Raw genomic sequence first — 27,774 nt, 5'->3', positions numbered from 1 at the left:
GGCTCGAAACGGACCCACCGTTCCACAGGTATCTAGCAAATATAGTTTAACGGACGGCTTCAGTCAAACTGCAGGACCTGTCCTCCCCAATCGAGTCATCTACATTTTCACTGTTATTTTTTCACCTTTGACAGTTTATTTAATAAATTGCGGCTAAACATTTTAATTGAGTGACATTTTTTTCTAAAGATTATAGGTTTTTTTTCATCTTCAACAATTTTTTATCTTTTGCTTTATTAAACTATTACAGAAAGAAGCAGTTTGATAAATATTTCAAGTATTTCAATGACAAGATAATTTAAGTTGTGCTGGTCTTAGATGTTGTTTTGAATCACAATCCATGCTTGCTTCCTTTTAATTCTTTATATTTTTTTCTTAAATACAGGTGGTTGAAGGCTACAAATACTTCCTTACTGTGAAAAATGCCAAAACTCTGTGCAGAAAGAACTCCAATGTTTCAGGGTGTTCTGCCATCTCAAATTCACCCATGGCCAGGTATTTATAAATATAAAATATATTTATATTTTAGAGAAAAAAAAGGACGAAATTTGGTAAAAATTTGCTCTGTTATTTTACATTTTTAGTTTTTTGGGGGGTTATATATATATTTTTTTACCATCAAGATTTTACTATGTTGTTATTCACCTTTTTAATAAATCTGTTTTTTAAACAGGTTTTATTAATGTGCTTCAATTTTAATTGTGTTAAATCGCTTTATAAACAAAGGTGATGGCTGTTTAAATTCCACTATGTTAATAATGTTTTTCAACCAATCTTAACCATCATATTGTTCTGCATTTATTAATGACTGCTTATCTTTTCTTTCCGACCCACGAATGCACATTCATTGTATGGAGTCGCCCATGGCTCAATGATATGCAGCTGATGGGAAAGCAGTCCCACCAGCTGCATTCTCAACGAAGGCTATTGATAACCACTGTTTAGTCTGTTCAGTTTATAACTGATTTAACCGTTAAGACAACTGGACAGGAAACCTTCTGTCAAGAGCTAAAACATCTTAAATGTGGATTTCCTCACTTTCAGGTCTGTGTGTCATAAACCTTTTAAACCTTATATAGCACCTGTAAGTCTGTGCCTTTGATTTAAATTTAAAATCATTTTATTTTTTATTTCCATTACTTTTAAGCAGCTGTTTACAGTTCAAGGCCGTGTCACACAGCCACTCTGAAGATTTTGTGCATATTTCACGGATGAAAATTGGTCATACGTGAAAATACGAGGAAAAAGTAAGAAAAGTTGGGATCTTCATGCAAACCTTTCCCGGATGTATCACGAATGAAACCCGGTAAAACTACAGAAGGTTAGAACATAAACCGTGTGTGAATATTGCGCTGTTTACACACAATTGATTAGTTATTCGTGCACCAATTACGTAATTTTAATGTGTATTGTGAGCAGTATGCTCTATATTACAGCTTTGCATCGGTGCTACACGCGGGAAAAGTCTGTTAGACTTATGTGAAACCATCGTGGGAAGCCACAAATTTGTGTATGCATCCTGCTATCACGCACATTTGCTTAGATTTACACAATATTTAGGCTTAAACTACGTAAAATACGCGTAAACTGCATAATTTCAAACCAACCAAAAATGTTGAACAGCTCAGAACGGAATTCATGTAAAGACCCATAGACCGAAACACTCGACGGACATCTGTGCACATCGACGAAAGAGGAATGCAAGAAACACTTGTGAATGACGTAGGAGCGTGATTAATAATGGTTGAACTTTTGTTATGTTTTCTGTTAAATATGTACTCTTTAATGAATAACATGAAAAAAAATCAGGCATCAAATTGAAGTGAAACTTTAAAAAACATTAATTTGACTCAGAAAACGTATAAGAAAAACTGAATTCAGGTACAAAGTCCCACTTAGCTGCTGTAACCTCCGGATCAGCTGTGTTTGTTGACCGTATGTCATGGAGGTAAAGTTTATATGTCCACATGTGTCACAGACTGTAAACTACATCACTTTTATGCACCATGAAACCCTGCAGGCACATCCAGGTACCGAGGTGACAGCGATTGACCTGTTCAACGATGGAAACAGCACTGAGCCCATGTGGAAACAGGTTGAAGGCTTCGCGAATGTCATCCAAAAAATTATGGAGAAGTCTCCAGAGGGAGTCCATCTTCTGTGCTTCTCTCAAGGTTCACCCAGACTCAAACAGCATTTAATCTGAGATGCAGAACATATCAGAGGAGGATTCATGAGAAGCTCATAGTTACAGTTTTCTCATACCCAAACAGCCGCTTTTGAGCTCTGTGGGTTAAGGAGGAAGTACCATCTGAGATGTGGTGGAGGTGCTTTGAGTGCTGCACACAAAGAAAGCAACTTGGACAGCAGGCATGTGGATCAGCTGAGAGACAGCCCTTCATCATCTGAATTCAGAGAAAAAAAAGCTTAAACCTCCACCTAAAGTGTAACTGTGCAAAGAAAACCTTTAAGCATAAAATGACTGTATCAATGAGGTTAAAAGAGACAGATACTAACATTTTGTCTTTGTCAGATGTATATATAATTCTTCCTGTTTGCTGCATCAATCTGGTTTTTTAAACGTGAGTTCTCAGTTAGTTTTATGGATATTTCCACAATGACTGAAAGGAAACTAAATATTTCCTTTGAGCCAACAGTATAAACATGACTTTAACCCTTGTGCTATCTTATATGACCCCACCCATACATTGACGTGTTACATACATTGAATGGAAAAAAAACCGCACAGCAAGATGGCGGGTAGTGGGATTTGGTTGCCTCCTTCTTGATTGGCAGCAAGAAGATGGTTAAATATAAAAAACATTTGCATTTTGCAGCCTGGAGAAAAAACTTCCTGCGCATCAAGAAGCTGGTGCTGATTGGAGGACCGGATGATAATGTCATCACCCCGTGGCAGTCCAGGTATCCGTGTTTCCACTCATTTATCCCTAACAACATGAATGAATAGAGAGATGGTTTACATGTGTATGATCTGGAAAGAGTTATAAAAAAAATCTTCTTGGGATGTAAACACAACTATTTTAAAAAATTTTAAATAATAAAACAGATTTTCTTCATTTAATAATGGATTAATATGTAGAAGAAAACGAAAAAAATATTTTTATCCTTCTATTCTAGACATTTCTTTGACTATATAAAGTCCTGCCTGGAGGTCGTGTTGTTTCGGCTGCAGATGCATCTTAGTTTATTCTTGCATTGGGTGTTTCTTTTGTTTTTTTGCAAGATCCAACCGCAGCTCATACAACATCAGATAATAATATCTACCTTCCTCTGCGTCCTTACATTTGTCTGATTTCACTGATGCCTAAAGAAAAAAGAATTAATTCCTGACCACACTGACATGTTTTTGCATGATGAGAAAAAAAGAAGTTCCTACAGCTTCCTCTTAGCTTTAATTATCTACTTTTTTTCTGCAGCCTCTTTGGATTCTACAACCACAATGAAGAAGTTGTTGAAATGAAGGAGCAGACGGTAAGTGGTTGCAAATGGTTTTAACCACACGTTTATTAAAACTGGTAGACATCAGTTACAGTGATTGTAGGATTATATGGTAAAAAAACAGTAACTTTATCAATCCTTAAATAATGATATTTCTATTCCTGATCTTAGCAGATTGTCCCTTAACACACAAACCTGATGTTCTTGTCTTCCTGCCTCGGTTTTACAAGAACGACAAGTTTGGCCTGAAGACGCTGGACACTCGTGGCGACATATTAAGCCTGGGGTCAAACATGTTAAGTGGCACTCCAACAAGAAGGTGTTTAACAAATGCATTAAAAAATGGCTTGATTGAAGATGAGAAGAGCCTGGTTCAGCTCAAGATCAGTGCAGTCACCAATGAGCTCTGCACGCGCTTTAGAAAGAATCTGCAACGCCTTCAGGTTCTAGTTAGGGACTTTTAGTGGCATCTAGTGGTCAGATGTAGGACTACAACCAAAAAATGAACACCAATTTTCAAAATGAAATTGTCAGGCAATTGATTTTTGATTTGAAATGGTTTATTTCAAGCAATTAAGTAGAAATAATACACAACGGCAATATAAACATCAGTTATACATTCACACAGTAACTAATCAAACTTAGGATAATTAGACATATTAATAAATATTGCTTGAAAGGGAGTGGGAGGAAGCGAACTTATATAATCCCACCCCGTTATACTTTAACCATTTTATTACATGATTTATCATTATCCAGTTCCCAGTTTTTATCAGACAGAATTAGCTGTGTAACCCGGAACCGGAGCAATCAGTAAAGTGACTGGAGTTTAGTTAACATTCTCCAAAGTAGTTTTACATTTTTGTTTTTATGAAAATAAGGAATTAAATCAAAGCATTTTATTAGAAAATGGACACACTTTCAACATGGAAAAGTCTAATGATTTTCAGTTGTTTATAGTTTGAGTTCACACAGATCCACTCAGTTGTTTTTGCTTTTTCTTGCTTTCTTCTCTAATAAACATTTTCCTGCTGGCATTCTAATGCAGTCATGCTTTATTTCTGAAATGTACATTTTCTCATTTGGTTCTTTTTAAATAAAATGCTTTTTTGACAAACAAAACTGGTGACACATTAGAGTCTTACAAACGTACAGATGCAGTTATTAACAGCATGTATGACAGAAATTCACCCACAGCTTTACTAGTACACATGTTGAAGACATCAACGTAATGTTAATTAATTATTATCTCTCTTTTAATTTACAGTAATGTTCGGTTTGAAAATAATAAAATTATTCATAAGACACAGTAGATTCTGTGAATGTTTATCTTTACTAAAAATCCTTTCCTTAGCAGAACCAGGTTTGAATTAATTTTCGGCTTTAATTGTCTGATAACCTCCTGAAAAAGAAAACTAGACGTGTGCTGCCACCTGGTGGACATTACTAGAATTAGAAAATATTTTTTGAATTCCATTGTCTCAAAAAGGACAATTAAATATAATCATCTTCTTCTTTCGTTTTGTCCCTTTCGGGTTCACGGGGCGGCCGGAGCCTATCCCGGCCACTTGTGGGTGAAGGCAGGGGACACCCTGGACAGGTCGCCAGTCTGTCGCAGGGCCACAAATCACACACCTATGGACAATTTAGAGTTAACAATTGACCTATGATTCATGTTTTTGGACGGTGGGAGGAAGCTGAAGACCTCAGAGAGAACCCACGCATGCACGGGGAGAACATGCAAGCTCCACACTGAAGAGCCCCCCATTGATGTTCTGTTTCAAGCCAGGACTTGAACTGGGGGGCTTCTTGCTGTGAGGCAGGAGCGCTAAAGACTGTGCCACCGTGCAGCCCCATCAAAATATTTATGCAAAATATTTTGTTTTAACAGTAAAATGAATTTCAGTTTTACATCAGTTAGAATTTCTCACTTCATTGAACATCCTTTTTTATATATTATTAAATTTGATTACAGAAAGTATAAAATTGAAAAATTATATTTAATGCTATCTAAAAAAGCTTGTTGTATATATAAAAGAAGCATGTCAACCATTTTAAATGAAGGTAATATTTTTTTAACTTGTTAGATATTTAGATGCTCTTTTTGCTGATAAAAAGTAATCAAACGGATTTCTAAACCAGCCATAAATTTGCCAGGCTTTACAAAACTCACCAGTGAGAGCCGATTCTGTTCAGTTCTGCTGCTCATCCATGTCGGCTGTTTGTCCTTCACACATGATTGGATTACACATCACAGTGGGTCAGTCAGTCTTATTGATCTTCTTTGACTTATTGGTAGCGGAGTTTTTAGGTTTGAGCTGGACTCATTATAAAAACAAATAAAAATAAAAACGCAAGTCTCTTTCAAATAAACAAGTGGCCTATATTTGCTTTCAGATATTCTACTGATCATAAAAGTGATCATAGAAATCCATTCATCCATCCATAATCTGTGGGGTTATAGAGACAGAGTCAACAGTCTGTCCCAGGAAGATCATGAACCAGAAATATAATTCAGTGTATTTCAATCCTTGTTTTGTTTGTCCTCTAAAGTTATGTTTAAAAAAACATGCATACTCATTAAAAATGTATGGAAATCATTCACAAAAGTCAATCTACTGTCATAATAAGAGACATCAACATTAAGAATTAATGTTTAAAAGTAACGGGGAATAAGTCTGTAGGGGGGGGGAATCAAAGCACATCCTTGGTTGAACATTTGTCTCTGAAAAGTTTACCATTATTTTAAAAAGTTCCTTTCTTAAAATTTGAATACATTTGTTGTAAAAAACAATCAGACTTCTTTCAGTAAAGTAATTCATAAAATCTGTGAAAACAGGGTAGAAAGTTAAACTTTTGACTGAAACACCTGTTCAAAGCAAACCCAAAAAGAAGAACCCTCCTTGACGCGGCCCCTAACAGGTAGGGCCGGTGACATCAGCAGGTTGACACCCACCTCTCAGCCGGGCTCCGTGTGTCATCAGCGCAGATTTCAGCTCTGACGAGTCTGTGTTTGGGACGTTCTGGACCAGAACCGACATGAGTTGGATTCTGCGCTCTGAGGCTACACTCCAGCGGCTCGAAACGGACCCACCGTTCCACAGGTAACTACTGAGTGAGGAACACTTTCTTTTACTTTTTTTAATTTGTCCTGTCTGTGAAGAAACTGGATTGTCTAGAAAGGACTGTATTGTATTAGTTCGTAACCCCGTCAGTTTCTTGCACACAGAAATAATGAATAATGAATAATGACTCAGAGACAAAACTTAGCTTTTCTGGAGGGTTTACTTCGTGCAAACACGAAGGGGACAGACAGATGAACATGGTTCATTCAAAGTCCAAACCAACGAGCTCAGGGATGGGGTTGGTATAAAAACCCTGCATTTGCATATTCAGAAGATCGTCCGATGGACCTCGTGTGAAAATCACGCCCACAGGTTACTGCTGGAGAGAAGCTCCAAGGCTAAAGTGAAGATAAGTCTGAGGCCTGCTCAGCAGAAAACACATGCACAGAAAAAAGGGAGGATGAGAATAAACTGTGAGAACAACAGTTCGGCTGTGCTTTCTTCAAATGTAATATAATTTTGAGATGACAATACATGCTCAGTGAATTAAGTTTAAACCATTAGTGTAATAAAAGTTAAAGGCAGTTTCTAACTATTCTTCACACTGTCCAACAACTGAGCAAACAGATGAAAGCTGAAGGCCTTTTGTATTAGAAAGGTGCTAGAGGGGAGCATGGGCGACCTCAGCGTCAGGGCCCCCAAGGCCACAGGACAGGCACGCTCCGCCTCCTTGTGCCTACCTCTCTGCCTACCTTTCTATGGACTGAGGTGCTCGACTGGGTCCACGGTCCCAGTCGAGCAGTTCTTAGATTCAGCTTATGCACTGAAAGGCAAGTGAAAGGAGTGAGACACAGAAACCTCCCAGTGACAGACAGCAGTACTCACAAGCAGAATCATGATGTCATTAAATGTGGTTTATTAAACATTTGATCCATTTCCTCTAAGTCCCTCTTAGTCAACGAGTTAATGATAGCAACCTTATTAGTTTTCTAGCCTTAACAGAAACTTGGCTCCAACAGGATGACTGTTAGACTGAATGAAGCAACCCCCCCCCCCCCCCCCCCCACTTATGCTAACTATCAGAAATCCAGGATCTCAGGGAAAGGAGGTGGTTTGGCATTTATATTGCCCTAAAGTTAAACATGTTTATAACTCCTTTGAAAGCATCATATTGCCTATAAATCACCCAAACAGGAAGACTAAAAAACTTGTTTCATTCATAATTATTTATCGCCCCCCGGCCAGTATTCAGAATATTCCGACTTCCTATCGACTATTATTTTAGATTCTGATCAAATTATAATATTGGTGTCAGGAATGATCACAGGGCTGGAATCAGATGGAGAGATTTTAGTGGTTTTAATTTCTTGAACAAGCTTTAGCTTTGGCTCTTGAAATAACAAAATAAACTGGCACAGGACAATGACTATTTAAGACATGAGGAAGGGGAACACAGGTGGAAACACGAGACAACACAGGTTACAGACATAGACCAGAAGGGCACAACTCAGGACAAAAGATAAAAATGACAAGAAACGACAATTGGGGGATTTTAATATTCGTGTTGATGATCCCAGTGACTGTCTAGGAAATGCTTTTGCAGCTTTATTAGATGATGTTGGTTTCACCCAAAATGTAAATGTCATAAGCACACCCTGGACCTTGTTTTAACTCATTGTATAGAGATTGGCCAGTTAAGTGTCCTTCCTCATAACCCCATCATTTCTGATCACTTTCTGATTACCTTCCAGTTTACATTAGAACATGCTACTGCCCCAGCGAATAAGAAACAGCTTAGAAGAACCTTAACTGACCGTTCTGTCTGAGTTTAAACACACAGTTCAGCCAGTACTTAGTGACATTCTGAGCAAATACTCTGAGTCCAGTTCCCATAGCATCAGTCCTAGCATAAATGACCAGTTTGTTAATGATGCCTTACAAGCCCTCAGGAGTACACTCGATGTTGTTGCCCCCTTGAAACCTAAGTTCGTTAGACAAAACAGACTAGCACTGTGGTTTAACGCTCTTACACGTTCTCTTAAACAAGTAACCCACAAGTTAGAAAGAGAATGGTGTCCCTTCGGTTCAGAGCAGTCTCTGAATACCTGGAAACACACATTTAAAATTATACCATTATTTTAAAATGTTCCTTTCTTAGAATTTAAATACATTTGTTGAAAAAAAATTCTGAATTTTTTTGTGTGAAGTAATTAATAAAAATGTGTGAAAATGGGGTAGAAAGTGAAACTTTTAGCTGAAACACCTGTTCAAAGTGAAACCAAAAAGAAGAACCCTCCTTCACGCGGCCCCTAACAGGTAGGGCCGGTGACGTCAGCAAGGTGACACCCACCTCTCAGCCGGGCTCCGTGTGTCATTGGCGCAGATTTCAGCTCTGATGAGTCTGTGCTTGGGACGTTCAAGACCAGAAACGACATGAGTTGGAATCTGCGCTCTGAGGCTCAAAACGGACTCACCATTCCACGGGTGATCGTGAGGCCCCGCTTTCACGGTCTGTATTCATACTGAAAATCAAGAATGATTTTGTGAATGTCTAATTCCTTTGTTTTGATCTTATTTTTTTGGATTCTAAATTGTGTTATTTAAGTGAAACTGCTTTTCTTTGTGTTTTGATTTTTCTTCTGAGTGAGGAACACTGTTTTTTTCCCTTTCCTATCACTGAGTCCGGAAACCGATATGTCCTGGTGGCCGTGGATTACTTCACCAAGTGTCTACAGGCATATGCAGTACTGGACCAGAGCGCAACTACAACGACAAAGCATCGGGTGACCTGGAGAGATTGCAGAACAAATCTCCAAGGTGGTGTATCAGGTGCATCTGCTGGGTCAGGGTTGGAGGGTGGGGCTATGAAAAGGACCACCCTTTGGCAAAGACAGACAGGAAGAGTTCTGCAATTGCTATGGGTGTTGAGCAGGATGATGGTGGACAAGGTGTTGGTGACTCAGCAGCAAGGCTGACCCGGGCACGAAGGCAGCCTGCTCAGTTCAGGGACTATGTCCATGTGTTTGTTGGTTGTGTTCATTTAGAGTAGTGATTAAGGCACATTCATGGTCGTTCTGAGTTTTTGGGGACACTTAACCCTCCTAGGTGGGGGCAGTGTGGCAACCTGGGGGTTAGCCACTGACACTCGTGGGAAATGTGAAAACCTGTACCATGAGTGAGAAAGCTGTTGAGGGAAGTGAACGTCATGTTGTACCCTGTTTGTGTGTTGTACTCTGAGATGAATGGGCTTTGATGCCAGAAAGGTGTTTGCGTAGTCTGCACATCTGTCACACCCTCTCTGAGACTGTTCAGGGTGGTACGGCGCGTGGGGCACGGACAGCTCTCCAGTTCAGCCAGATATTGGTAGCTCGGCTCTTGCTCCCGCCACCACTAATAATGTACAAGCTGGGACGTTACAATGTTCATCACAACCTTAAAAGGATGGGGAGCCAAAAAGGCATGACCAATTATTCAAACTGTATTTTTTTCAAATAGGTTTCTGTTTTTTTAATCTGTTTTTATTAGATTCGGCTCACATTTTAATTTCACAGATTAAAAATGTGCAAGAAGGGGCTATCATTTACATTTATCAATATAATATTTGGCCAGAATAAAAAAATAGATTAAGTATGTTGTCATCATTGTATTCATTGAACATCCCATGCAGGGATGTGTGTGTCTACCCCTCCTTCATGTGGACATCCCTGAGGTTTCTCCTTTTTTTCCAGGAATCTGGTATTTCTAGGGTTTTTTATCGAAAAGGAGTGTCTAAGAGCAGTTTAGTAAAGTTAGTTTAGTTTAAATTAGCAATCAGCTATTGTATTTTTCTACTGAATTTATATTTTGTACAATTAGTGAAGCCCATTAAGACAACTGTATTGTAATATTGGGTTATATAAGTGAAACTGAATTGAATTGAACTGAATTCTGGACTTTCTGGTTACATTTTGAAAGAAAAGAGACTGAAGTTGTCTTTTCTGTCACGATTAATGAGAAATGGTTTTGTGACGTCAACATTTCAGCTCTATAAGGAAGTCAGGGTGCCTTCATGATCATAAAAGCAGAGAGAAGTCTGCTGAAAGCGTTTTTGTCAACTGCATGAGCATGAAGACTTTCAGCTTTATCCTAACCCCAGCTGTCCTCATGCTGCTGCTGGCAGCCGGCTGGACCAGCGCCTACAAGCCCGTCATCCTTGTCCACGGGGTCTTAAGTGGGCCTAGGTCTTTTAAGATGCTCACTGGATTCATCAAGAAGGTATGTCCTTCTCCCTGTGAGGTCTTTGCAAACTGCTGGACAGGAATTTTTTTTTCAAGAGCTAAAACATCTTAGATGTGGATTTTCTCACTTTGAACCTGAGTCTTTGATTTTCACTGTTACATTTAAAATTAAAGCTGCAGCTTTAAAATGTTTCAACTCTTTAAGGTCTTTAGATGCAGATCAGGTGAAAGTTGTACCTTCTAAAAAAATAATTGAAGTTATTATATTTATTTCTTTTTAGCAGCTGTTAAAGGAGCAGATGTTCAGAGAGAAATTAGATAAAGATTGCGCAGACAGAGGATCATAAAAAAATCCACGAGTTGCGATATAAAAGTTTTACATCGGTGGTACACGCTTGAAAAGTCTGTTAGACATACGAGGAACCGTCTTGGAGGGCCAAGTGTATGCATCTTGCAATCGTGCACAAATAATGCACAATTGCTTGGATTGATCCAATAATTAATCTTAAACTACGTAAAATACGCGTAAGCTGGGTAATTCTCAACCAACCAAAACTGTTGAACAGCTCTGAACGGAATTCACGTAAAAACCCTTGACAGATATCTGGACACATCGACGAATGACGAACACAAGAAACACTTATGAATTACGTATATCACGCATGCATCACGAAAGACCGAACTTTCACACTATATATAAATGTACAAAAATATATACAGTATATGACAAGTTTGCCGATTCTGTCTTGTTTATTGTTCTTTTCACTTGAAAAAGCACAAAATGTTCATAATGGCTGTGTGACATAGACTTTACACTCATCCACAGTTGCTGCAGAAGTTATGATTCTTTCAGATATATAGTTCAAAAACAGACAATAAATGATGGATGGCAAACTGCAAAAATTTTCTCCAGCTGTGACATGTACGATACATATTTAAGTCTGTGTATTTCTGCATGTTGATTAGCAACAAAAAAAAGATTTTTGAGAATAAATAGGAAAAGACTTATTACAAGGTGAAAAAAGAATGAAAATTTGTGGTTTTCTTTGACTTTATTGCATCAACAGTATTTAAAACCCACATTCTGTAGGAGTGTGTTTAAGGAATGGTTGAACTTTTGTCATGTTTTGTATGTTATATGTTCTGTTTAGTGAATAATGTGAAAATATATATATTTATGTCCACATGTGTCACAGACTATAAACTATATCACTTTTATGCACCATGAAACCCTGCAGGCACATCCAGGTACCAAGGTGACAGCGATTGACCTGTTCAACTATGGAAACAGCACTGAGCCCATGTGGAAACAGGTTGAAGGTTTCGGAAAGGTCATCCAAAAAATCATGGAGAAGTCTCCAGAGGGAGTCCATCTTCTGTGCTACTCTCAAGGTTCACCCAGACTCAAACAGCATTTAATCTGAGATGCAGAGCATATCAGAGGAGGATTCATGAGAAGCTCATGGTTGTAGTTTCCTCAGACCCAAACAGCCACTTTTGAGCTCTGTGCGTTAAGGAGGAAGTACCATCTGAGATGTGGTGTAGGTGCTTTGAGTGCTGCACACAAACAAAAGCAACTTAGTCTTAGTGTGTGAAAACAGCAGGCCTGTGGATCAGCTGAGAGACAGCTCTTCATCATCTGAATTCAGAGAAAACAAAGCTTATACCTCCACCTAATGTGTAACTGTGCAAATAAAACCTTTAAGCATGAAATGACTGTATCAGTGAGGGTAAAAGAGACAGATACTAACATTTTGTCTTTGTCAGATGTATATATAATTCTTCCTGTTTTCTGCATCATTCTGTGGGTTTTTTTATCGTTGAGTTCTCAGTTAGTTTTATGGTCATTTCCACAATGACTGAAAGAAAACTGAATATGAGTTTCAACTATTGCCACATCAACATGACTTTAAGCTGATAGAGAGTCCTCACTGAAGAGGAAATGTCACTGGAGAACAGTTGACTCAGGTCTGCAGCTCCTCTTTTTATTGGTTCTTTACACATTTGAATCCCAGTTTTTATTTAAGAAAATGGAGGAATAACCTTATTTTTTATTAAAGTTATTTCCACAACCCCAAAACTGCAATCTAAAGAGAACAAAGACAATCAAACCTTTGTCCTACCCCATTACTTTTAATACAGCTGGTGTTGATCACTAGAATTTTTCTTATTTGTTTCTAAGCGTCTTGAATGTGCTCTTTCCTTTATTGTGAAGGGGGTCTAATTTGCAGAGGACTTCTTTCCACTCTCCCAAACCACAACGTGCACAGCTTCATTGCGCTGTCTTCACCGCTGGCTGGGCAGTTTGGAGGTCAGCAAAGTTGGTGCGAAAGTCATTGATGGAAACTAGCAAAGTTTTAAAAAGAAACGTGTGCTCTAACTTCACAGTGCCGGATGTCTTGCTCAGATATTTTCCCCTTTCTGCAAGAGAATTAGTGTACCTTTTATGCTACACAAAAGACCTACAGGAGAGCATTTCTATGTGCAACTATTGGAACGGTAAGATCAGTGACTTTAAAGAGCGTTTTCGTTTATTAATTGGAGAAGAATAGAAACTCCAAACTTTTTCCTCTGCAGATCCTCATCGCAGGAGACGATACCTGAAATACAGCAACTTCCTGCCACTGCTGAATGGAGAAAAACCGCACAGCAAGATGGCAGGTAGTTGGATTTGGTTGCCTTCTTCTTGATTGGCAGCAAGAAGATGGTTAAATATAAAAAAACATTTGCATTTTGCAGCCTGGAGAAAAAACTTCCTGCGCATCAAGAAGCTGGTGCTGATTGGAGGACCGGATGATAATGTCATCACCCCGTGGCAGTCCAGGTATCCGTGTTTCCACTCATTTATCCCTAAGAACATGAATGAGTAGAGAGATGCTTTACATGTGTATGATCTGGAAAGAGTTATAAAAAAAATCTTCTTGGGATGTAAACACAACTATTTAAAAAAATGTTGAGAATAAATAATAAAATAGGTTTTCTTCATTTAATAATGGATTAATGTTAAGTAAAAAACAAATAGAATTTTTTTATCCGTTTTTTCTAGACAATTCTTTGACTATATAAAGTCCTGCCTGGAGGTCGTGTTGTTTTGGCTGCAGCTGCATCTTAGTTTATTTTTGCATTGGGTCAGGGTTTTTTTTTTTTTTTTGCAAGATCCAACCGCAGCTCATACAACATCAGATAATAATATCTACCTTCCTCTGCGTCCTTACATTTGTCTGATTTCACTGATGCCTAAAGAAAAAAGAATTAATTCCTGACCACGCTGACATGTTTTTGCATGATGAGAAAAGTTTTTGTCCAAAAGAAGTTCCTACAGCTTCCTCTTAGCTTTAATTATTTACTTCTTCTCTGCAGCTTCTTTGGATTCTACAACCACAATGAAGTAGTTGTTGAAATGAAGGAACAGACGGTAAGTGTTTGCAAAAGGTTTTAACCACATGTTTAGTAAAACTGGTAGACATCATTTATAGTGATTGCAGGACTATTTGGTGAAAAAAAAAACAGTAACTTTATCAATCCTTAAATAATGACATTTTTATACCTGATCTGTAAAAGATTGTCCTTTAACACACAAACCTGATGTTATTGTCTTCCTGCCTCAGTTTTACAAGAAAAACACGTTTGGCCTGAAGACGCTGGACACTCGTGGCGACATATCCGTGTGCAGTCAGCCTGGGGTCAAACATGTTAAGTGGCACTCCAACAAGAAGGTGTTTGACAAATGCATTAAAAAATGGCTTGATTGAAGATGAGAAGAGCCTGGTTCAGCTGAGGATCAGTGCAGTCACCAATGAGCTCTGCACGCGCTTTAGAGAGAATCTGCGACGCCTTCAGGTTCTAGTTAGGGACTTTTAGTGGCGTCTAGTGGTCAGATGTAGGACTACAATCAAAAAAGGAACACCACCAATATCCAAAACGAAATTCCTGGAAGTCCCGGCGACCATAAATGTGTTTCCAGTTTGTGTTTCCTCCTATTTGTTCATGTGGTCATCTTAAGTCAAACATTTTTATCCTTAACTTGCATCATTGGGCAATCAGTTAAGTGACTGGAGTTCACATAACATTCTTTGAAGTCAATTTAAATGTTTGTTTTGATGAAAACTATTAGAAAATGGAAAATGGACACACCTTCAACATGGAAAAGTCCAATGATGGATAGTTCAATCATGGATAGTTCGAGTTCACCCGGTTCTCTCAGTTTTTTCTGCTTTTTCTTGCTTTCTTCTCTAATAAACATTTTCCTGCTGGCATTCTAATTCAGTATTGCTTTATTTCTTAAATGTACATTTTCTTTTTGGTTATTTTTAATACACTCTTTTGACAACCAAAACTGGTGACACATGAGAGTCTTACAAACGTAAAGACGCAGATATTAACAACATGTATGACAAATGTATCCCCAGCTTCACTGGTAAACATGTTGAAGACATCAACGTACAAGAAGAATGTTAATTAACATTATTACCTGTAGATGAATCAAAACCTGCATTTTTTTTACAGTTACAGTAATGTTCAGTTTGTAAATAATAAAATTATTCATAATTATCCAAGTTTTACATTTCATAGAATATTTTGGACATTGTAAGGATTTCTTTTCTCTTTTAGTAGATTTTAGCGACATTTTGGAGGTGAAATAAAAGACTGTAACAATATTTGCTCAAAGAAATATAAGAATATGTTACCTCCCAGAGACGCTTCAGTTAGTGTGTTTAGTATTAAAATCCAGACAGAGTAATTAAAAAAAGATTTATCAAGTGTAAAAATAAAAGAAATGAAACCAAAGCTGACAGCTGACGGTAAAATTTCCTTTAAAAGAGCTTATAAGGTTGGAATAGTTCAGTGAACTGCAATAATGTTCCTGCACAAAATGGTAAAAGGCAAAATAAATTACCACAGAAAAAACACTTCAGGTGGGATAGTAAAAGTATACGACAGAGCTTAATGGCCACCAAAAAAAAAAAGTGAAATTATGAGATTTTAAGTCGTAAATTTACGAGAAAGAAAACTTGTAATTTTACAAGATTTAAGTGGAGGTGAGCATACAGTGCAGCAGCAAGTAAACGCCGAGCAGCAGCAGAGCAGACCGACTAAACTCCATGAAACAGGTGACCTGAATGTTTATTGATAACGTTCCAAATGCTTGGAGGCTCATTTGTTTGATTTATGATTTATTAATGTTTTATTTATTGATGGGTTTGCAGGATCTCTGCAGCCCCTTGATGAAGACATCGGTATCCCTGCAGCTGTCCACTTGAATCCTTTCTTCCTCCACCAAAGACAAGATCTCTACGTTTGTGGGATGCTTTCGTCTGAGGAGGAGCACTTTTCGGCATTTTCAACATTTTTATGCTAATGTAACAGACTATTTTCATTCCTCTTTATTGTTTTATCTTGAAACGGGACGTTTCATCTGGAGGAGGGGGCGTATGTAACACTGTTTACTTCCGCATTGGTGTTCGGATGACACAAGTTCAGAATCTCTTTGTTTTTTAAACTTATCCAGAAAAAAAAGCTTCACAAAAGGTTCCACAGATGTCATCTTCAACTCTGATAAAAGGAAAACTTTAGTTCAATAATGCATGAATTTTTTCCCCTTAATTTGCGAGATTTTATCTCTTGTAATTTAACAGACATGACTCTCTTTCGTAAATTTACAACTTAAAAGGCATAATTAAAATATATATATATATATATATATATTTTGTAAACTGGCCCTAAGTGAGTTTGCATGTAATTCTTTTTTTCAGTCTTGGTGACATGGAGGCCTAACGTAAAAAACGAAATAGACAGTATGAATGTTTAACTTTACAAAAATTCCCTTCTTTGACAGAAACAGGTTTGAATACATTTTCTGGTTTGCCGTAATTGTCTGATGACCTCCTGAAAAAGAAGACCAGATGTGTGCTGCCACCTTGTGGACATTACTGGAACTAGAAAATATTTTTTGGAACTCCATTCACAAAAAGTGCATTCAAAGTAAAATATTTCATTATAGTGCATTTAATTGTATTTTAATTGAATAAATATCCCATATCCCATATTTTTATGGAATGCCTGGGGGCAGAAGGTGAAAAATAGCCACTGGCTCATTGCAGTGATGCATTTAATGTGTACAGTCCCTACAAAATAAATTCAAATAAAATTAAATCTAACATTTTTTGTAGTGTGAAATTTCCTTGCCAGTTAAATTTCTAATTTTATCACAGAAGGTAAAAAGTTTAAAATTTAGATTTTTATCCTATCTAAAAAAGCTTTTTGTAAACATATAGGCATGTCAACCACTTTAAATGTATGTATTATTTTTAACTTAAGTTAGATATTTAGCTGCTGTTTTTGCTAATAAAAAGTAATCAAGCAGATTTCTAAACCAGCCATAAATTTGCCAGGCTTTACAAAACTCACCAGTGAGAGCTGATTCTGCTCAGTTCTGCTGCTCATCCATGTCGGCTGTTTGTCCTTCACACATGATTGGATTACACATCACAGTGGGTCAGTCAGTCTTATTGATCTTCTTTGACTTATTGGTAGTGGAATTTTCAGGTTTGTGCTGGACTCACGATAAAAAACAAATAAAAATAAAAACACAAGTCTCTTTCAAATGCTTTCAGTTTTTCCACTGATTATAAAAGTGATCATAGAAATTCATTCATCCATCCATAATCTGTGGGGTTATAGAGACAAAGTCAACAGTCTGTCCCAGGAAAATCATGAACCAGAAATATAATTCAGTGTATTTCAATCTTTGTTATTTTTTGTTTGTCCTCTAAAATAATCCTTAAAAAGGATGCGCACTCATAAAAAATCTATAGATATCATTCACAAAATTCAATCTTCTTCTGTCATAATATTAGACATTAGACAATTAGATACTAATTTTTAAAAATAATGGGGAATAACTCTGAAGAGGAGGAGGTGGAGAAAGTCAAAATAAATCCTTGGTTGAATTTTTGTCTCTGAAAATTATACCATTTTTTTAACAAAGTTCTTTACTTAGAACTTGTATTTGTTGTATAAAGAAATTTTATTTTTTTTAGTGAAGTAGTTCATAAGAATCTGTGAAAAACGGGGTGGAAAGTTAAACAATTGGCTGAAACACCTGTTCAAAGTGAAACTAAAAAGAAGAACCCTCCTTCACGCGGCCCCTAACAGGTAGGGTCGGTGACGTCAGCAAGGTGACACCCACCTCTCAGCCGGGCTCCGCGTGTCAGCGGCGCAGATTTCAGCTCTGACGTTCATCCTCCACGTTTGTCTCGTCGAACCTTCATCATGAATCCTCCCTGAGCGCGCGGGTCTTGACACGTGAGTCCACGATCAGAGTCTGTTTTTGGGACGTTCTGGGCCAGAACCGATACGAGTTGGAATCTGCGTTCTGAGGCTACACTCCAGCGGCCCGAACCGGACCGACCGCGGGTAACTTCTGCGTGAGGAACATTTAGTTTCTTCGGCAGAACTTTGAAACGAATCGGTTCCGGTGATTTAGACGGTCTTGGTGTCAGGAAAAACACCCCACCCACGGCCACGGCGGAGAAATGCTGACAGCGTGGCTGAAGGTCGACGTGTCCCGTCCCGCGCGGGGACTGCGCCCCGCGCCGCTCCGCCGGGAGGCCCGCAGAGAAAACCGCAGGTTGATCACGTGACCAAGTTCAGGGAAACTTTCCTGCAGCTCGGTTCTGAGCAGAGGCGCATTCGGGCTTTTGGCGGCCTGGGGCAAACGCAGAGCACCTAAGGGTTCTTTACCAAAATAACATTTGGGTGTGTTTGCTTTACAGCTGGTGCTGATCCCGTCATGAAGAGACTCAAAAGTCTTTTCAGCAACGACTATTAATGACAGTTTGCTTCCAGCAAATTCTACAAACCAGTTCAGCCTGAAACACTTTCCTTTGAAGATGCCAAAGAGAAACGCTGAGACCTTTTACACCTTTTAACATATCAGAAAAGCACATTTATGGAGTGCAATTACCCATCAGATGCAAAAATGTCCACTCTCTTTAAAAAATATGAACTTGATGATTATATATCTTCAACTTTTGAAACATTTGTTTATTGTTAATTCAAGCTCTGTCACACGTTTTCCTTCACAAGTTAAAGGGTGTATTCAGACGAGACATTGGGTCCACAGTGAACCAGAGTTTGTTTCCCCCAAAAATCCAAAACAAATTTTCAGTCCTTGACCAGGAACAGTTCTCTGACCCATCTTTCAAGGTGGTCTCGGTTTGTTTTCAACCTCGCACAAACCTGATCCAGCCTTTGAGCTGATTGGAAGAATTTCTGACCAATCAGCATCAACCTCCATGTCCATTTGTCTGTGAGTGACTGGCTTTGGTGCCCTGCTCTGTTTCGCGTGTAAGAGACAGAATTTCTCTTGGATAAAGTTTCTTTTGGTTGCTCATATTTTTAAGTTTCAAGAGGAAAATTGTTTTGTTAGCAACTTTTTTTGAGTTTTAAGTGCATTTTTTTGTTTCAAGTACAAACAAATTTTTTAAGACTGGCATAAAAATCTCTCCATATAAATCCACTTGAAGAAATGGAATTGCTTTAAGTTCTTCATGTTGTAAATAATTCTTTTGATTCATACAGACTTCATTGAACGGCAGAGAAGAATTTCCTCTCTTGTCCACGATGTCCAGCAGAGGGAGAAACGGCTTTTGCAGGATCTGCGGTGGAGATCTTCAGGGAAACCAACGGCGATGGCTCTTTGGGAGCCAAAACAAAAAGGGCAGTCAGCCTCCGACCCCAACAGAGTCTCTGAGAGGAGGCAGCCTGAGCCGGTCCTCACAGAGCAGCCCATGGGGTACGTGGCTTTCAAGACGTTTTTTTTCTAAGCAGAGAGTTCAGAGTCTAAAAGTTTTCTTTCTTTCTCCACAAAGGCAGCACCTTATCTCTTGGATCCTCTGGTTCGCTCTCCAAGTCTCAGTCGTTTTTGGGCTCCCCCTCCAAAAGTGTGGACCTGCTCTCGGTGCTGACCCACATTCTGGGGCAGCAGGTGCCACGAGGCAGCGGACGGGAGGAGTTTGTGTGCGGCAAATGCGTCTCAGCCCTGGAGCGGGTGTTCAAGTTCGACTCTGTGATCTCCAGGGTCCGTGTTCTTTCCACTGAACGCCTTCAGAAGCTGACGCAGGAGAGGGACAAGATCCGACAGTGGGTACGCAGCAATTACCGGCAGAGGCACCTGCAGGAGTTTCAGAGCAGGAGCAGCATCAGCGAGGATGATGGGGAGGTGGAGAAGGAGGCCTACAGGGATATGCTCAAAGAAAACATGGCGCTCTCGGGCTACGAGTGCTGGTCTGAGCGGTGGGACACGTGTCCGTATTTCATACGAACCGGTAAAAGATGCAGGAGAGGCAAAGGCTGTGAAGGCTGTGACTCCCTGAGGGTGTCGGACTCTGACTACGAGTCCGTCTGCGGGATTCCTCGGCACTTGCCTTCGGATGCCTTCTCCCCCTTGGGGCTGTCCGGGGACAGGTCCAGCAGCATGCCCCTCCATTGGCAGAAAGGTCCAACCATCAGCTCCAGCCCCGCTTCGTTGGCGGGATCCAGCCTTTCCTTACGAGCGCCTTCCCGTACCCAATCTGTCCAGTCTCTGGACCTACTGGATGGAAACGACCCGGTTGATTTAACCGGCGTCCAACCGCTTAACTTTGTGTTGATGGAGCTCCGAGGCGTTGAAGCAAAGCCAGTCAGTTCTCCTTCAGGGAGCAGAATCCCGGTTCTGGGCAAAAACACTGGGAAAAGATTGGATAAAACTGATGGGGGGGCGTCCCCAAGAGTAAGCAGAGTGCTGAACTTCGCTGAAAACGGAAAGGATGGAATGGATGAAGAGGATGGAGATGTCTTAATGGAGCTGAGGGATGAATACATGCCGCTGCGAGAGGTGAGTGCAAAGCAAAACTTACAGACCCACTATGATGAAAATTAAGTTTTTAGCATTTTTGACATGTTCTTGCAGGGGTTTTTTTCTGATGATAGAGAACATATATTAGGAAAAATTTCTTAAAATTGCATTTCTGAACACTTCTTTATTCAAATTGTAACGAATCAGGAGCAGACAAAAAAAAAATGTTAGAAAAAAAATTGTCTTTGGGATGTAGAAAATATGCTAGCCAGACACAAGCTCCCTGCTCTGCTCCATTCTGATGCATCCACTTATAGACGACTAAATCCATGAACGTCTTCGTTCTCCTTGTCTGAGCTGGAATCTGGCTCAAACTGCACAGCTGGAGAGCTCCGATATTGCTTGCCATTTTTGTTGCACTAATAATGTTGGGTTTGGGGTGTGAGGGGTGTAAGTTAGTGGGAGAGCGTGTAAACGGAGAACTCTGAGCCATAACTGCTCCGCACCAACAGTTTCGCCCACAAGTCGGATGTGAATTTCTAATGAACTTTGCAGAAACTGTCGTAGAAAATGAGACAGGTTTTTGGATTTTCAGCTAAAAACTGCATGATCCTTATTAAATGGCAACTGGAAACATTTTGAAAATGGATCAAAAGATGATCGGATGATTGGAGTGAGACTTTATAGCAACTCTAGCATTCTGGAGTTTATTTAAATCAGCTCTGGTTCATTATTGCAGAGCACTCCCGGTCGGGTTAACACCGCTGTCAGGAACCTGCGGGCCCAGCTGGACAAAGCCACGACTTGCATCAGGACTCTGGAGGCTGAGTTGAAGCAAGGAGGGAGTAAACCAGCCGAAGCTAACGGACAAGTGGATCTGGGTTCTGTATGTCAATCTTTGTTTTTCTGAACATCTTTAAAAAAATAAAATAAAACCTATCTTCTCTAATTTAGTCATTCTATTAGCTGCTCACTGAAAGGATGGAGGAGGATCCCTACTTTATGTGGAAATCCCTGAGATTTTTTCTTTTTCCCCCCACTGGAATATCCTTTTTTTAAGGAGCAATGCCCAGTTTAGTTTAGTCTGTGTAGTTTATTTCAGCAATCAGCTATTGTATTTTATAACTGATTTTATGTTTTTTTAAATTAGTGAAGCCCGTTGAGGCAACCGTCTTGTAAAATTTTCCAAATAAATAAAACAGAATTGAATTGAAAGACGACAGAAGCAAAAAACTAACATGTGGAAAGCTGACTCTGAGCTGAATACACTAAAGAAAGAGCTTTGACCCACATCTTTGCTCAATGGCCAATACTGATTATGAAACGTAGAGCATGTTGGACATTGGCAGGAATTCAATATTGTGTTTTCCTAATTTGCAAAAACAGGGGGAACTGTGTTTTTTTATATTTCTTTGAAAGACTTAAAAAAATGGTTCTGTGTTTAGTTTTTTGCCTGAAGCACTTTAAACACAATCAGGCATAAAGTTAGATGTTGGTCCATGCAGGTGTTGCACACATAGGTGCACCTCATATGCATAATGCAAAGTTTATATGGAAAACGGCTGTCAGAGGAAGTCCAGCAGATCAGAGAGGCCTTCGGAGTCTTGACTGTGTATAAAAATAGTATTATTTCAGGAGCGGAGGCGTTGTGGACCAAGGGTGTGTCTATCCTTTGTTTATCTGCAGCTAAAGATAGACACAAACCGGCAGTTTGCCACATGCTCAGGAGCTCCTGACCGAGGAGGCCGTCCACCTGCAGAAAACTCCTGACCCCATCCAGCTGAAAGAGCTCAGATCCCTCCATCTTATAACCAGAAGAAGTGATGTGTAACAAGCAAGTTAGAACACGAGTTGAGCCAGTTTGGAAACTGGCTCCCGTCACACGCAGAGGTCCTCCACCCTCTAATGGCCTTGAGGTGGAGACTCTACTAGTGACAAAGGAAGCTAAATAAAAAACACACTTTTAATGGTGACGTCTTCTCATTTAAACCCACGATGGGTCCAAAATGTGGTTTCATGTATCATAAACAGTGACAGTCTAGGAAAACCTCATTTAAAACAAACCTAAATAATGAAGAAATGTTTGATTTTCCTAAATAATCTCAGGGATTCATTGTTTGGTTTCTTTAAACTCAACAAACAAGTATTGCCCATAAATTCAACTGTGGTTAGATGTCAAATCTACTATCACTTCAGCAGCAGAAACACTCACGAGCTTCTAGTGGGTAAACATCAAAGCATGGGGATCGGAAAGTTCATCAGTTTTATTCCAAAACATTGACCTTTCAGTTCTGTTCCAAATGTTTCGGAGAAATCGTTTGCAACTATTGCAATGTCTTTTGCAGCAAGATTGATTTCTGCTGATCTGAGTTTCAGGTATTAAAGATGACTTCTTCCTCTCTCCTTAGGATGGAGGAGACGGCTTCCTCCTGCAGAACCTCGGTCACTCCCTGCACAGCCGGGAGCGTCTGATCCAGGTGAGGTCCCTGCGCCGCTGCAGAGGCTCCAGCTCAAAGCTCACAGGAATGTTGTTTGTCTTTGGAGGCGCAGCTGCAGCCACAGCATGTTACTGATTTACAGAAAAATCTAAGTTTTTTTTTTTTTAATCTGTTTTTCTGGAGCTGCTCTCATTTACAAACACATGCAACCTCTGTGTTCATCATTACCCGTGTTTAGGCCCAACATGCTGCATCATCTTTCCATGAGTGAACAGAGCTATGAATGTTTTCAGAGCTGCATGAACGTGCTCTGCTGTTTTTTTGCAGGAGTGCTTGGCTCTGATTCGACGGCTGAGTGAGGGGGAGGAAGCCAGCTCTGAGCTGACCCACTGTCTGAAGGAGGTTTTGGCTGAGAACAAGGTTGGCACTTTGATCAACGTTGGCCTAGAGGACGCGGCGCAGCAGTGGTCACACCCACTCTGGGCAGATTGCATTCTGGGACGGGCCCGGGTCTCTTTGCTTTAGTTTGTTGTGATTTTGCTGTTGTTGAAGGTCTGTTTGAAGAGGAGCCTGCATGTTAGGAAAGTTAAGCAAATCTGTTTGTTTAAAAGGAAACTGTGATTTGGAGACCAAAGAAAAGCTGGGGAGAACTGGTTCTTCTACCTGATTGTGTAATTCTTGATAATTTCTGTTTAAGAGTCAGGATTTGAACCTGCAGTTAGACAGTTTGCATGTTTTGTTTTTACAAAACTACATAATTTCTTCTTGCAGTAGTTTTCTTTTACATTTTTTTTCATGTGAATATAATAAATAAAAGCAGCATATTTGGAAAGGAGATTACATTGGTGTCTATGATTGTTGTTGTCATCAGATTATTTACTGAAATGTAGACACTTGGTAAAACTGGGATTATGAAGGAGGATATTGATTATTGCTGCTCTGATATCTCTTTCTTCATGCTAAGAAAATCGAAGATATGGAATGAAAAGATGAAGTTTGTTAAAGCTTTACAGACTGAAGGGTCAGATTATTGATAATTCATGAACTTAATGGTTTTTTAAAGTGAAGGAGTGTGCTTTTGCGGTGAAGAAGTTGTCTTCCTTTTATGTTGTGTGACAGCAGACGTGTGTCTTTCATCTGCAGGCTGCTCTGGAGGCTCTGAGATCTGAGAGGAGCGAGAAGGAGAAGAGGCTGGAAAAGGAGGCGGAGGCCCTGAGGAAGGCAGGGCGAGACAGAGAGCGAGACCTGGACACGCTGAACACCGTGCTGCGGTGCAACCAGGAGATCATAGGGGTGAGGGCGCAGAGAAGATGGCGGCAAACCTCTTATTTAAACGTGTGGACGTCTAAGCAGATGTGGTTTCACTCCCAGGACCTGCGAGTGGCTCTGGAGGAGAAGGAGCGTCAGCTGAAGGATGTGGAGAAGGAGCGAGATTTGTGGAGACAGAGAGACGACGCCCTCTCTGCTGTCCTGCAGGACAAGGAGGACCTGATTCTGAGTTTTAGGCAGCAGCTGGAGGTAATCATCCAAACTCCTAATTAAACATGAACTACTGTACTTTGATGCTGCGTCCTCCATAAAGAGGAGAGTCTTGCTTTATTCTTATTTCTGACTTTGAATGCTCAGCTGTTAGAGAGTTGGGGGACTTCAGCATCCGCTGCAGGTTATGACCGCTTTTAGCAGTTTTTGGTCTTCCTCTTGGTTCATCAGGTGCGTCTGTCTGTGCACTCGGATGAATTACTGCAGTTTGTTAAATGAAGATGGGCAGCAGGCTTAGCTGAAGCGATCTCTATAATCTCCAAAGAGTTGTTGTTTAACAAAAGTTAGTGTGTGGCTCAGGAGGAACTCTGAAACTTTTACTGCAGCTTTCCTGGTGTTTGAATCCCTGTTTGGCCATCAGCTCAGCCTTCTTTGTAAATATTGACTTTCCTGACCTTAATCCAGACATTTGTGCTCTGTTCTGTGATTGGTCAACAGTCTTCAGGCACTGAGACTGAGCTGGCTGCTTTGTTGAAGGACAAAGCAGACAAGAGTGCCACCTTGTGTCAGGAGGTCTCCAACCTCACAGCAAGCCTGCAGCAGTACCAGGACATGGTGAAGGTGAGGGACATGTGTGCTCAGCTTTCATCTTTACTATGTAATAAAAAAATGCTCAGGCAAAGTTTTTTTTGCTTGTTTTTGTTTTCAAAACCACCAAAAACCACATTTCCCAGAGCCCGACCCTTTCACATTTGACATAATTGAAAAGCCCTGCATGTCCTCTGTAGATCCCAAAAAGAGCAAATTCAGTAAGTAGTATGTTGTGGTTGGAAGATTTTCTGGTTTTTAAAAGTTTTTATGGACAGAGGATGAATTTGCATTGCTAATATATCGATTTGTCTTATTTATTTATTTATTTACAAAACTTTGCAAAAATAGTTAAACAAAGTAACTTTTGCAACTTTTGCAATTCAAAAAAAGTCATTTTTCATAAAAGGCCATTAATATATTAATTAAAAACCAAGGATTGCATTATTTAAAAAATTCCCAATATATCCAATGGCAAAAATTATTAAAAAATTGCCAGTGTTGTTGTACATCAAAAGTAAGCATATACATTTAATATTAAAAATATATATATTCAAATAAATTATGATCACACGCTACATAAAGAAGTACTATGGTGGATTTAATAACGATAACTGTATGATAGGGAAAAAAAAGAATAATTGAAAATATTTTGAAAATACTTAAAAATGTCAGGTTTACACTAAATAGTTTAAATTTTTTTTTATCATTTAGCATTTTCCCGTAGTTTTAAATAAAAGAAAATATAAATGTAAATTATTTACTTTTATAAAACAATAATTTACCTTTAAAACCTTTCTTCTGTGCATTGATCTGCAAATTTCTGTGCATAAATAAACAGAAACTGTTCGTCTTGTGAACTGTTGTCGGTAACTCTCGAGCTTCTTTTTTCAGTCTCAGCAGGAGACTCACGGTCAGGCGGTGTCCGCTCTGTCGGCTCAACTCAAAGAAGCCCGGCAGGAGCTGAGGAACAAGCAGAAGGAAAAGAAGGAGGCTGAGCGAGAGTGGCAGAACGAGCGGGAGGACCGAGAGCGGGAGGCCGGGAAACTGAGGGACAGCCTGGAGAAGAGGGACAAACTCATTGAGGTGAAATGCTGCTCTGCCTGCCCTTTGGAGCCTCACAGCTGCATGAACTGCTGGAAATCCTTTCTGAGATTTAATGTTTTAAATTAAAAAAAATGTAACATGTGATTAATTAAAAACAGACTTCTGGTGAGGGGGAAGAAAAAGTTGAAACATTGGCTGCAGCCTGCAGGACCTTTTCTGTGCAGCAAACCCTTGTCCATGGAGACGGACAGTTACCTCAAATGCTTTCTGAAAGTGAAAATAATCTGTGTTTCAGCTTTTAAATTGTAGTTTCTTTACTAAGTTTGTACCTTTTTATTATAAATGTATGTTCAGTTGAAATCTGCTACAAAAACGAAATGAGCATCACTTGACGCTGTTCTCTGTATTTTCTCTCGTCTGCAGCGAATCCTGCTGGATTCTGAGGAGCGGGACCGCCTGCTGACGGAGCTGCAGCAGAACCTGCAGAACAAACGGGAAACCGTGACGGCTGTCAAGCACACACTTTGAGGTGCATGGTCCGTGCACGCTCGCTGCACAGAGACTGGATATTCTGCACTGTCTGCACCATTGTTTCCCCTTCTACATATATTTATGTTACCAGCTAGGTTTATTTATATTTGTTCTCCAGTTAATGAGGGATTTGCACACCTGCTGTGTTCTGGAGGAGTGGAAGGAATGCAGTTTTTCTGAATTTTTTTTTCATGATTACTACTGAACTCTTTAAAATGAATCAGGAAGTTCAAAAAGAGAGTCAACCCTAATGCTTGCAGAGCTCCATGTTTGGTACTTGATTACAAAGTTACTGTACTGAGGTTATTTTAAACGGTGCTGCTTCCTTTCATTCATTTGGAGTGTTTCTAACGGATGGAAAAGTTAACAAACCTTTATGCAGGTCAGCTGGGATGTTGCTTTAAATCTAAAATTCACTAAAGGGGAACTCAACCTTCTGCAGGTGATTTTTTTTTTTTTTCCAGCTTTGGCAGTTCAGATCAATCTTGTACTTTTATCAGCTGGAATTTTCTCCTTTTATGTCTTTTTAATTTCACTGAGGAATAATTATTTTCAGCATGTTTTGTTGTCTTGAATTGTTCTAGAATTACTGCTGAAGATGATAGTCTCTTTATTTTTTAACTGAAGAGAATTAAACTCTCTGACTCAAATGGATTTGGTGTGCCGGCATTCTTCTTTCAATGTCTTATCATTTATTTTTGAGGATTACACACAGAAGAACAAATGCTTCATTTCAAAATCATCTGATGGAGATGTGCACATATTTGCTTGGTGTTGCATCTTTCTGTGTGTCACTTTTTTTCTTCATTTGTACTGATCAAAATTTAATGTCAGGCAATCAAAACAGAGAAAGTTCTGAACGAATTTCTGTGATTTTTTTATTTTTTTTATTTGTATTTTTTAAATACAGCTTTTTGGACGTTAACTCTTCATTCTTTGAAAATTTGCTACATTTTCTAAGAGCCCCTTTGGACATTACTTTAATCATTAGTTCTTGTTTAGTTTTTGAAAAAGTAACGATCTGGATCCATGCCAAGTGAGTGCTTTAGAACTTCTCATTTTTCACATCAATGATCTGTGATTTTTTAAAAATGTTTAAATGTTCCCTTCTA

General features: G+C 39.4%; 2 protein-coding genes across 4 annotated transcripts; both read left to right on the top strand.

Moving 5' to 3' along the window:
- The first annotated feature begins 10,451 nt into the window (after positions 1 to 10,451).
- Positions 10,452 to 14,991, top strand: LOC101157806 (lysosomal thioesterase PPT2-like). The gene is made up of 8 exons (XM_004078484.5): positions 10,452 to 10,778; positions 11,980 to 12,133; positions 12,957 to 13,052; positions 13,130 to 13,240; positions 13,319 to 13,402; positions 13,481 to 13,565; positions 14,102 to 14,156; positions 14,350 to 14,991. Exons 1-8 carry the CDS (start codon positions 10,623 to 10,625, stop codon positions 14,491 to 14,493), a joined length of 885 nt encoding a protein of 294 aa, XP_004078532.3. The 5' UTR covers positions 10,452 to 10,622; the 3' UTR covers positions 14,494 to 14,991.
- A 2,903-nt stretch (positions 14,992 to 17,894) lies between these two features.
- si:ch73-95l15.5 (uncharacterized) lies at positions 17,895 to 27,316 on the top strand. 3 transcript variants are annotated; one of them, XM_004078483.5, is made up of 11 exons: positions 17,895 to 18,046; positions 19,325 to 19,538; positions 19,615 to 20,618; positions 21,319 to 21,465; positions 22,988 to 23,056; positions 23,345 to 23,437; positions 24,161 to 24,310; positions 24,389 to 24,535; positions 24,995 to 25,117; positions 25,979 to 26,170; positions 26,555 to 27,316. In XM_004078483.5, the coding sequence occupies exons 2-11, from the start codon at positions 19,367 to 19,369 to the stop codon at positions 26,657 to 26,659; spliced, it is 2,202 nt and encodes a 733-aa protein (XP_004078531.1). In that variant the 5' UTR covers positions 17,895 to 18,046; positions 19,325 to 19,366; the 3' UTR covers positions 26,660 to 27,316. The 3 variants fall into 3 exon arrangements, with proteins under 3 accessions (XP_004078531.1, XP_020566061.1, XP_023819892.1); XM_020710402.3 differs by having other exon boundaries at positions 18,016 to 18,157; XM_023964124.2 differs by lacking the exon at positions 17,895 to 18,046 and adding an exon at positions 18,238 to 18,371.
- The last annotated feature ends 458 nt before the right edge of the window (positions 27,317 to 27,774 follow it).

The sequence above is a fragment of the Oryzias latipes genome, chromosome 16, assembly GCF_053564925.1.
Source record: "Oryzias latipes strain Hd-rR chromosome 16, Olatipes_Hd-rR_3.1".
Taxonomy (NCBI): domain Eukaryota; kingdom Metazoa; phylum Chordata; class Actinopteri; order Beloniformes; family Adrianichthyidae; genus Oryzias; species Oryzias latipes.
Note: the sequence above shows the minus strand (reverse complement) of the source record. Positions and strands in the feature narration are given on the sequence as shown.